The following is a 12,038-nucleotide window of genomic DNA, read 5'->3' as shown; positions in this document are numbered from 1 at the left end:
TCCTTTGGGATGAGGAGATTCTGGTCCCTACTGGCTTCACCTGCACAGTCTGCAGAGGAAGTGTTGGCAACTACTTCCAGTGGAGACGTGCACCTCAATCTGTGCATTCCCAGCCTTATTTCCACTCTTCCAGGACCTTCCTGGGCAGGGAATAAAGGATGGGATCCACCAGCCAGAGTGGGCAGTACACCTGGAGTATTCTGTGAGCTGAAATTCTTTAAGATGTGCTGATTACCTTCCCCCAGATTCCTAAGGAGCTGTCTACAAAGAGATATGTCTATAAAGCAAAGACAAGAAAACCTGGACCACCTTTGGGGGAAGGCTGCTCACACAGAGGAGCAGAACTCCTGCTCAGTGCCCAAAACCACCCATGTGTTTACCACTGATCAGAAAAAAACATTCATGAAACTGCACACACATTAATTCAGTCAGAATGGAAGTCTGGAAGTTATCCAGATGTTTAATCTCACCTCAGCAGGATGGATTCTCTAGAGAGAAACCCAAAGCTTAACAACTGAGAAATTTTCATCCCTTTCTTATCTTCTGATAGGCTCAGCCAGCAAGCTGAATCTTGAGAATTTAGAAGTGTACATCCTTGTCCGGGTTAAATATGCCTTGGGAGTATTAAATCAATCAGATTAGTCCAGGCTTGGGTGCAATGTTGTGGATCTATCATGAATCTGGAAAAGTTTTTTTCTTAATTGGCACTTCAATTTTTTTGTTTGTTTGTTTATATCTGTCACTTTGTACCCCCTTTGAGAAGGTGAGGATCTGGGTTCACAATTGTAATCAAACAAAATTCAGCCAGACTTAGGCATTGACATGCAGCTGTGGCTCACAAAACTCCCAAAACCCCTGGGACTTCAACTTTGTTACCCTTTTTCTTTTATTATCTGTGTTTGCATCTTATCTTCTGCTTCGTGGCAAAAGTAGCCATCAATTATGAAGAGAGATCTTAACACATCCAAAGCATCGTGCTGGCCTAACTTAGTGGGAATCAATTATTCTGAGCAATAAATTACTGAGCACCAAAACCTGAGAGTCCTTCCTTGGTACAAGAAAAGAAGCCACGAATTCACTTTAGGTGAGGTCTCCAACCCAAGCTGAAAGCTGTGGGACACCTTGACCTCAGCCAACAGCAAAGCCTTCTTCTGCTTGCTCCCATTACCTGGAAAATCTTCTTGGCATGGTAGTCATCGACTTCAATGTTCACTTCTTTCAGGAAGTCTTTGAGCTCTTTCAGGCTCATCTTGTTGTCTTTGTTTTTGTCAGCTTTCCTCAGGCAGGTGTGAATCCAGCTGCAGGAGGATGTAAGGAAATCTTTCCAGGTCAGTGCCTAGCCTGAACACCTAAATACCTTCTGCTGCACATAGCAGGGGGGAAATCCTCTTCTCAAGGCTCTGAGCCACCTCTCCAGCTGCTGTAAACCAGCGTGGGCTCCCTGAGCAGCTGACACCACCTCACCTCCTGCTCCCACAGAGCCGTAGCAGAAGGAAAATGTGCTGTGATACAACTGATCATGACCTGGGAGAAGCTTTTCACCATCTGGCCAAGGCTGGAGCAGCCTCTCTTTACCCTGTAGGAGTTTCTGGCTGCAGCCAGAAACAGTTTGATTTCTCTTTTATGACAGAAAGTACATTCTGCTCCAGGCAGTTAAAAGGGCATAAAGGAAAGAATGAAAAGAGCTCCCAAGAGAAGCTTGGTAAACTCAATTGTCATGGATTTGTTCAATATTCAGTGTGCACTGGTGAACACTGAACTCCAGAAGAAGTATCAATAATAATTTTTGAACTCACCTTCAGCATATTTTTAGGGATTTCTACCTATATCTCCTAAGAATTTTGTTGTGAGTGGAATCAAACCAAGCTTTGTGGGTCTTGCCTTCTTCCCCTGAAGAAATGCACAGGGTCTGTTACTGTGCTGTACTGTGATAATATTTCATAAGAGCTTGGGTTTTAATCACTTTGGTGTATCTATGGATCAGGAGTAACTGCTGTAAGAATGATCTCCTAAATGTGATGTCAGACAATTGAACTGGGACTTCCATTTTCTTCCAGTCTCTAAAATCTCTAAAAGTTGAGACACATTGCAGTTTTAAACACCAAAAAAACCCCATGCTTTTTGCATCACGGAAATGTCTGTCTAATCTGCTTTACTGTTAAATAAGAAAGGTCATCCAGAAAAATATCTGTTTTTCAACAGGAAAATAAAATGACCAAAGTAAGAATTTGATCTCCAATAATAACTTTCCATGTCTCACGTAGGAAACAATGCTTCAAACTCATTCCAGAAAAACTTCAAAAAAAAAAAAAAAAAAGCCCAATCTGAATGCTAATCAGAGTAAAGCTCAGAATCAGCAAATACCAGCTGAGGCATATGGTGCTGTACCATTTGAACTGGGCCTTTCAAAATGACCCCAGAAAAGGGCATTAACAGCCTTAGGGGCTGTTAAACATAACCCTGAAACTGTGTTTACCAGAGCTACCCCTGCACTGAAGTATTTCCTAGTGATGGAGATATGTGTAAACTGTTAGTGAGTATTGTTTGTCTCATGGAAAGTTGAACTTTCTGACTTTAAAAATCTTGGCAGGTGCTAAGCAATGACCTCACCCCACATCCGTCCTAGCCTGGTAATATTAATATTCCCCTTCTTTAGACATGGAAACCAAAATAAAGAGAGGCTGCACTTCCCAAGGATGCTCCAGAGCCCTGAACCAGGGTCTGGCTTGGACTGATTCTTCCCAGAAAATCCAGTTTGAGTCATGAAGCTCCCAAGAGCAGAGGATGCTGTGCTGGGAGCACACCACACCCACCCCAGGGTGCAGAACACCCCCTCCACCAGCTCTGCTCCACAGAGGATGTGTCAGACTGTCACCCTGGTGTCACCCACTCACACCTAACCCTGCACCTTGTGTCCCCTTCCCAGCCTTCCCTAAAAGCAACAGGCAGGAGAAACACCCAACTCTGGTGAGCCAAGAGGAAATCCAGTCTGCCACAGCCGGAGGTGAGCAGTAGGGGTGGAGAGAAACCACTCTTTTGTGCATAGAAACTACTGGGTTTGTGCTAACCACTGCAAAAAACCCACATTTTTTTAAAATTTCCTCCAATAATGAGCACCCAGAGGTCATGCATATACTCAGAGTCCTCTGTGGAAGGCAAAATGTGGGCAGCAAATGCATCTGCAAAAGAGTATGCCCAGGTCCTACCTGTTAATGGAGGATGCTTTTCTCTTAAGAGCCCTTCCCAGGAGGCTGAGAAATGCAGGAGGGAAATGAGAGAGCTCAAGAAGAGCCCAGGCACACACAGTGAGTCCTCTTGCTGCAAGGACAAGCAGCAAAGAGAGAAAAAGGACAGACAGATAACTGAGATCTCAGTAAACAGCAGCATTATGGCCCCAAAATACCCAGACTCCCCATCCATCTGGATCCCCTCAGCTTTGGGAGAGCTTAGAGGAGCTGGAGGAACAAAACACTTCAACTGAAAGTCCTCTCATGTGGCACAAACACCAGTTTTCAGTCCTGGTTGTGGGTCTTCCTTTCACCTCCTGTCCCTCTGTGGCCTGAGTGCACTAGGAAGCAGCTGCTCCCATTTCTGTAGCATCCAGGGAGAGCCTGCCTCCTGCCTCTTGGTTTTAAAGGCTATGCCAGCTCCAGGGATGAGTTTCAGTCACCCCTCTTTGGTTTCTATCTGGCAGATATCCCATGAATGTGCTCAGAGTAGAAATGCTGCAGAACTTCTGGTAAGTGCTTTCAAACCAGAAGAAAAACTCACACATAAACCCCAGAAGCAAAGCAGACAGTGCCACCCTGCTCAAATGAAAAGTCCCTCTGTATTTTCTGGTCTAAAGTCTTCCCTGCACACATACCCACAATATTTGCTAAACAACCTATGCCAGCATGCTGCAAGGTTGAATCTGAGGCTTATTAAAACAGAGCTTTGTGTATAAGAACATCATGAATCATGTGGGAGTTTTATCTGTGTAGGAATATAGGACTGGAGGAATACATAAGATACTGATTCCAGTCCCTTTCTACTACAGGCAACTCCACTGAATTCCAAACTGACCGAGCCCCATCTGAAAGTATCAGAGTTTGTGCTTTCAGTCCTTGATTTCAAAAACTTGCACATTCCTTACTTGTTTTGCAAGGCTTTGGGAGGCTGAAAAAGATACCCTGCAAAGCAATTCTCCAGTCATGGGGGACAGGCAGGGGACACAGCACATCTCATGTCCTGACTCTTCCCCTCCTGTGCTCACAGATGCTGAGAACACTCCTGAGGTTTAAGGGAGATCTGAGCAAGCCCACGCTGCCAAGCAAACCCAGGGAAAGCAGACTAAATTTAAAATCCCAGGCTTTAATTAAACATCATCAAATTTCAAATGAGAAATCATGCTGTTCTGTAATTCCAGGTTACGTTAAATGGCCTGAGACAAGCCCAGATTGGAAGCCAGCACTGCACAGTAATTACTCTTCCAGAAATATGGTTTGCCTACCCACCCTATTTAGCTTCAATTCTGCTTTCCAAAGACAGAAAGGCACTTTTCCATGCTGGAAATTTACAGCCTTCTTCCTTTGCAAATGTCATTGTTATTTTTCCCCCCTTAAAACTCTTGTCTCTTCTTACAGGCAAGTTTTTCAGCAATATATTTAACTTGATATGCTCCAGGGACAACTTTCTGTAGCCCAGATTTTCCCCTACACACTGTGGGGTGACCTTACAGCCCTGAAGGGCTTGAAAAGCCATCCAAAAAAGACACTCATAATGCAAGAGACAAACAGGACATCCCAGGCACATCAGAACTAATGGAGTCTGATTCCTTTAAGTGAACAGCACTGTGCCTGTGAAAATGCTTCTCAGACTTCAGAGAATCCACAGAAGAATAAAGCCTGATGAAAGCTCAGCACTTATGCACCATCTCCTTCTCCATCAGTACATTATTACCCAGCAGAGAACCCACATGGAATGAAGACTTAACTGAGGGCAAGACCTCCTGGTGCCTTCCTGGTGAGCTCCAGCTTTGTGATTTTTCCCAGCTGAGGATTTTGCACCTCCCCTCCTCTCCGATGTTTGGTGTCAAACAAGTCATGAAGCCCACCCAGCCTTCTCTCTCCAAGAGTACTATCTGTTTGCCTCTCTGACAGCTGAATATCTACCTTTGGGATGCTTAAAGGACCCTAATATTTTACAATTACTGTGGCTCTGTCAAATCAAAGTGGAATCAGCAAACAGCTTCAGATGTCATGGTCATAGTTCAAATCCATCCAAAACTGCACCCACGTATATCCTCTCTTTTTGTACGTGAGACCTCTGTTTGCAAAGCAATTTATTGATGAAATGCAGCCTCAGGGAAAATTCCCTGTGAATTCAGCAGAGCCAGGATTTCACCCAATAACCAACCCCTCTCCATTTCATAACGAATTCGCTCTCCTTTCCTGCTCTGTGCCTTTTCCTTTCTGATCTCTGCATTGTCGCTAGAGCAACTGCAGATTTTTTTCAGGGCAAAACTTCCTCCCATGCTGAGGCTAATAAGGAGTAATTTCACTCAAGTCAGTGGAGCTACCCTGGAGTAAATTTGGCAGTGAGAAGAGGAGAATCAGTTCCCTCTCCTTGTATTACCGAGAAACACGGTAAACAGTGCGGGCTTTTCATGCCTTGCCAAGAAGTGCCTGTCCTGGAGTTTACTGTAATGCAAGTGAAACAGACCCCTGAAGAACACAACAAAATAAATTACTGTTTTATCTGGAGCTCCATGAAAGAGGGAATTCTTCACTTAAGGAGCCACATTAAGCCTGACTCCACTCTTGCTTGGTATCATTGTAAAACAGGGGGGAAAAGCATTGGAAACCAGGGAGCTTGCCTGGGTGCAAAATCAATGCAAGAGAAAACCCAGTGCCCAGGGCCAATAGGGAAAAAAGGAGGTTAGTCTACTGTCCCCACCCACATGGAAAGACAAGTGCATCTTTGTCCGAGATTAATCACTTTATAAGGCAAAGGATACTGTTGGAGTTTCTGTTTCTGGTTCATGGAGTTGCTGTGGGCTATGATTTTCCCAAGGCCAGCAATCCAGTGGTTGGCATCATCCTCTGAACTCGCAATGAGGTCCAGGTTTTTCCGCTGGTCTTTGAAGATGATGGAAAAGCAGCGATACTCTGGGACATCCTTGGCGTATTTTTCCATACCTTCTGTTTTATGGCCTGACCTCACATCCCGGATATCTTCAATGGAGACTGTGGAAAGAAAGCAGAGCCTGCTGTCAGCAGGGGTTCAGTCAGCCTTATCTCTGCTTGGTGAGGGATATTAAAAAATTACACTTTCTCCTTTTCCTGAAGCCTCTGGAGGATTCCCTTCCCTTTCCCCCCTTCCCCAAGCTTTGGTACTGAAGAAAACTCAACTCTAAAGGACCAGAAAGAGCAAGAAATCTTAAAAAGAAAACCTCTTTTTCCATGTTCTTTCTTTAATAAAGAAACAGAATATGCCATAGGTACTGTGATGTCCCATTCATGAGACACAAATCACAGCCAGGAGTTTGGTTCCAAGTCTTTGGAGCATCCCTGACTTGAGCACCCCTTTACTCATTCCCCCTGAGCATGGGGAGCTCTGCCTCCCTGTGAACATCACCCCACAGGAAAATCCTAAAAGCACTGAATGGTTTGGGTTGGGAGGGACCTTACAGATCATCCAGTTCCAAAGCCCTGAAATGGACAGGGACACCTTCCACTAGATCAGGTTGCTCCAAGCCCCATCCAGCTGGCCCAGAACAATTCCAGGGCTGAGAAGTCCACAGTCTCTCTGGGAAAAGTAAGAGGGGACTTCAATAAGAGGAGGGTAAGGAACAAAACTCTCCTTCTTTAGGTTGCAAAAATACTAAGAAGGTAAAATTTAAGATCCCATCTGTTCCTGTCAGTCACAGTAGTGCAAATTAAGGAGGAAAAGACCAAAGCTTCTGAGCAGTCTGGTGTGACCCATACTCCATCCTAAATCCTGTAAAGGGTAGAATTTATCCTCCTTGCTGTAAGAAATCAAAACCTTGTTTTCAAGATCATCCTTCCCCACTTCCATCTCTGCTCTTCAGCTGGTGGAAATGAACCCTGAAGTTGCTCCAAGTTTGAAAAATGCACACACAAGGGAATCCAGAAGTAGCAATGCATGAAGAGACCTTTATTAAACAAATACAAGTAACAGAGACAACCCTAAAATGCTCTTTTGGAGCAGTCAGTGCCCTCAAACTGTGCTGAAATCAGGCGAGCTCCCAGCAGCACCCACCACAGCCTCTTTCTGTCTTTCATGGGTCACTTCATACTTCTACAAAACACTGGCACAGGTTGCTCTGAATTGTGGATGCCCCATCCCTGGAAGTGTTCAAGGCCCTGTTAGATGGGGCTTGGAGCAACCTGGCCTGGAGCTTTGTTAAAAAACAGTGCATGAGTACAAAATACCTCCAAAGTTTAGTTGAATAGGAAAAACTTGCCTTTAAACATCCATTTCACCATTAAAATGCTCAGTTCATTCAAAGTCAACACTGTAGAAAGACCCAACTCAGTATCCACCTGCACATTTTTTGCATGGCTGCTTTGGGATTATCCAAAATTCATCAGATGCTCATTAGAGGTTTGAAAACTTTCCTTGTTTTCCCACAGCAGCCATGATAATCAGCTGCTGGGGAAAAAAAAAAACCTGCAACAAACCATCCAAAATTTCAGTTCAAAAATCAGTGACTTTCCAAAAGCAACACTTAACATTTGCTTCAAGCTCTCACCAGCTGCTGGGGTGGTTAAACACCTTCCACAGCACTTTGCTGGTTTGGTTCCTATACAAGAACACACTATGAGGAGCTCCCAGGAGCTGGGAAAGCTTTTCCCTGACAATTATGAGCTGTTATCTCTGTGTGGTCTTTGATTATCCCTTTGTAAAGGCCAACAGTTGATCAGCTGAGGGGAGGGGAGGAAAAGGTTGGGTTGGGATGGGCTGCTGTGGAATTATGTTATCTGGCCAATTCACCTTCAAGAGAAAGTTTATGAGTTTCAGTACTGAAACCAGTTTAAAATAAAAAAAGGGCTGAAATTCCCCCACAGCTGGGCCTTCCTGGTGATCTTGCCTTTTAACCAGGACATTAATCAAATTACAGTGGTTGTGCCTAAGGTGGAACTTCATCTTTAATGTAAAGCATCTTATTATGTTTGGCCAGATTCAGTTCAATCAAGAAGTCTAAAGTTTATTTAGGTTTCTTTTATAGCCAGTGGGAAATAAAGCAGCTTTTAAAACACAGCTCTTCTGTCCTAGTGAAACAAAAAATTTCAGGGTAAGATAAGTTATATCTTTAATCCATGGCTACAGTGGACTTTTGACCAGTAAGGAAGTGCAAGCTGGGTACCTCATATGCAGAGTGTCCTTAAGTATGGAATTCTCCTCCTCTCCAGATCTCTTCTGCTTATGGCAGTGAAGTGGAAGGATCATCCTGTTATTCCTCTTCACCTGCCAGCTGCTCACCACTGCTTGGCTCACAAAAGTTATTGTCCTGCAGAATGGCTCCTTAGTCTGCTTGTGCAATCAATCCCTAAACTTCGGGTTGGCAATGGCCTCGTGTTTCCAAGACCAGAAAATCTGATGTTAAATATTGGAAATTAGAATGGATTCTTTGGAAACCATTACGTGGCTGCATGAATCCACTGGAAAAGAGCTGTGTGGGAGGAAAAAAAAAGATTGAAAACCTGTGTCTGGAAGGGCTGTCTTGATCTTTTCAGGGTGTGCTAAGAGGATGATGGAGATAAAAGAGCTCCTCAATACACAAAGGGTCCAAGGAAGGCTGAAGAGCATGACTGATGTCTATTGTAGTCACACAAGAGAGAAGGAGAGAAACTATCACCACAGGAACTGTTAAAATGTGGGGTAAGGAAGGACACTTTTTATAGATTTCCATAGCTTGGTTGTGTGTACTGTTTTCATCTATCAATAAAACAACTGAAGCCAAAGGACTCAGCCCAAGCCATCTGCTAAAGTTATCTCTTTTCTGGAAAATCTTAACCCAGCATGAGTACTTTATCAGCTGCTCCCAGGCAGTGGCTGCACTCTATTAGGAGTCCCAAACTGTGTGTTCAGCTGAGCTATCTGCAAGGAGAAATCAAAAATAACTGGGGCACAGAGATGTTTCACAGCAGAGGAACACTCGCAGCAAACAGCCATCAATCACAGCTCCCTGCAGCCTCCCTGCTCCTTCCCCATCACGCCACAGCGGGGAGATAACCACAAGCAGAAGAGAATCTGGAAAGTTTGCATCGACTTCTGAGTGCTTGCGTCTGCTGAAGAGGTGCTTTGTAGAGAGCCCAAAACATGACGTGCAGCACAAGGAAGGCTGTGTTCCTCCTGACCTCCAGACACCAACTCACACAGGTTACATCCTGGTCAGCCTTCCTGGCTGCTCTGGGTGCTGCTCAGACAGCCAAAGGCTCCCACTGACATGGACACACAGCAGCCTTCCCTGGAGCCAGTGGAATTCCTCCTCTCTGAACTACTCTCAGGGAGATGTTGAGAACTTCCTTGCTAGCCCTCTTTTCACTTTTCATCACTGGCTCCTGCTCTTGTGCTTCTCCCTTGCTGATTTTCAGCCCAGCACCCTTCTCCTCTTTTACCCCTGGCATCAGCAGACAGGGATGACTCAGGCCCTCAGGATTCTTTTGACAGCCCGTGGTATTTTCAAGGAACCAACATGTAAATTTTGGGTATGTCTCTTGATTTGGATTTCTCTCTTCATGGCTTTCAAGGAGCTTGGTGTTACATTTGCAAACTCAGCTCCTCATGCAGAAGAAACACCTCTTAAAGGAAATCAGATGGGTGATCTTTAAGATCCCTTCCAACCCAAGCAACTCTATGATTCTGGTGTAGAAGAGCCAGAAGGATGAGCCTGACAACATTCCTAATGATAAAAGCACTTGTCAGAGAGGAGCCCTGGCCTCTCCATCTCTTCTCTCATCACTGCTCCACAATTGAAATGTCCAGACTGTGCTGGGAGCACGAGCAGTAAACTCTTTGCTAATCCCAAGGAATAGAGGGAAAGGAGGAACAAAGGCAGGCAACAATCCCTGTGTTTTCCTCCTGCTTGACAGGCAGCCCTTTGAGATGCGACATTTTGTCAAGAGTATTTGTCAAGAGAGAAAATAAGAAACTGAACCTGCACCTCCTGCAAACTACTGAGCACATGAAGGACAAGGACTGGCAGGTGTTTGTCCTTTCTTGTGCCTTGGCTGATGAAATGGGAGGAGGGACTGTGGGAACCCAGGACATCCCTCTGGCTGCCCTGCTGTCTCGAGACCCTGGCAGGGGGCTTGGAGACCTTGGCATGAAGTCAAAAACACCTGTGACTTCAATTTTAGCCTGTGGAAAAAACTGCTCACTTTGTATGAGGAATTACAAGCCACAAAGGTTTGAGTAGTGTAGTAGCTGAATTAACACAAAGTGGAAAAGTAGAATTTTAGGGTTTTAAAATAAGGTGTTCAAGGGGACAAGATGGAGGGATTTGGGTGTGTCCTGACCTTCTTCTCTTTCTTCTTGCCCTCCATGTCTTGCTGTGATGGCGACACTTTTCTATTGGTTTAAGGTAAATACACACTGTCTAAGATACTGGCATGTTATTGTAAACATAGTACACATAGTTTTTAGTATAAAATGGTAACACCTCCCCAAGAGGGTGGGAGTCTGCTGCAGACTGACCTGCTAGACAGACCACAGCTCCTTGAGAAAGCATGTTATAGAGAAGAGAAAATAAACAACCTTGAAAAGCTGATCCTATGCATTCTGACTTCGTCTTTGGCCCAGCGGGTTGGGAGAAAAAGACTTTTTACAATCTCAGGGACATCTCGACCACAGACCCCCGAGAGGGTCACTGTATGGGTACTGCCAAAACAGCCTTCCCTGAGTTAGTCCAAGAACTCCTCATGTCCCTTCCTTATCCCACTCCCTGTCAGTAACAGGAGATCTGTGCAATGTGGCACTCAGTCACACTGAATTACTGCATCCCACTCTAATTGGCTCAGGAAGTCACTTCTGTTTACTGTCAAGAAATGCAGATGGGAAACGTGCTCAGCCATACAGAGCCCACACACCATCCTGCACATCTGCAGAGAGGCCAGACCCTCACCAGCTGCACCTCAGCTCAGCATCCTGTGAGGAGCAGATGAAAGCTGCTCCCTGGCCCCAGGACCATCCTGCAGAGCCACTGCAGGGATTTCACATCTTGCTGAGCGTGCCCCGTGTGCTGCTCCTCGCTTTGGTTTCACCCCGTTCAGCTGATTTTGGTCTCACCAGGGGTGGCTGATGCTAATGGCCAAACACAGCTGGGATCTGGACCTTTGCAAGCAGCAGGAGTGGAGCACTGTGAGCCTCCAGGGCTGGGAATACCAAAGCTATCCATCACACTCATCCCTGAGGGATGCTTCAACACAAGGGCTCACGGGTGGGTTCAGCATGAGCCCTGCAGTGCGTGCCCTCCCTGCCCTGCCTACATTGCTCTTTCATCTCCCTGTGTGTGAATTATGGCAGGTCCCAGCTGCTGATTCCTCATCCATTCTCTTTTCCACTCCCCCTCCACCGACGTGCTCAGCAGGTTGTTCTGACTCAAGATCTGCTGCACAGCTATCTGCCCTCACTGCTGGCGTGTGTTTACCAGCTGACAACAACTGCACATGCAATTCTACAGGTTGTTTGGAAATATCCTTTCATATAAGGTCTTTACCCAGTCTTTCAGTCTACCCATCATGGGTAGAAAGCAAAGAGTGATCTCTATTCACATTCCTTCCACACAACCAAGGCCCTGCAAACTATTCTGGCCACTGCTTCCTACTTCCCCTGCCATCACAGCACCGCTAAATTTGGATCTGAGGCTCTCAGCACTTCTGCCTTTGCATTTAACATATGCTACGGAGAACAAGGTCAATATTTGTCAGCGTGCTGCCTGTGATGAAAACTGTCCCAGCGACGCCCGCGGTGGCCTGATTCAAAACTCAATCGAAGACACAGGCAGCTCTGCATCTGAAATGACGTGTTTG

The 12,038-nt window shown here is 45.4% G+C and overlaps 1 protein-coding gene across 2 annotated transcripts in view; it reads right to left on the bottom strand.

Moving 5' to 3' along the window:
- Positions 1-12,038, bottom strand: part of PLCD1 (phospholipase C delta 1) — a 53,664-nt gene that overhangs the window by 23,105 nt on the left and 18,521 nt on the right. For both annotated transcript variants that reach the window (XM_021555261.3, XM_021555260.3), the window contains exons 3-4: positions 5,999-6,227; positions 1,169-1,298 (exon numbers count right to left, since the gene is read on the bottom strand). In XM_021555261.3, the coding sequence (XP_021410936.1) occupies positions 1,169-1,298; positions 5,999-6,227 (359 nt within the window). The remainder of the gene's footprint in view (positions 1-1,168; positions 1,299-5,998; positions 6,228-12,038) is intronic.

This window comes from Lonchura striata, chromosome 1 (assembly GCF_046129695.1).
Source record: "Lonchura striata isolate bLonStr1 chromosome 1, bLonStr1.mat, whole genome shotgun sequence".
Classification (NCBI taxonomy): Eukaryota; Metazoa; Chordata; class Aves; order Passeriformes; family Estrildidae; genus Lonchura; species Lonchura striata.
Note: the sequence above shows the minus strand (reverse complement) of the source record. Positions and strands in the feature narration are given on the sequence as shown.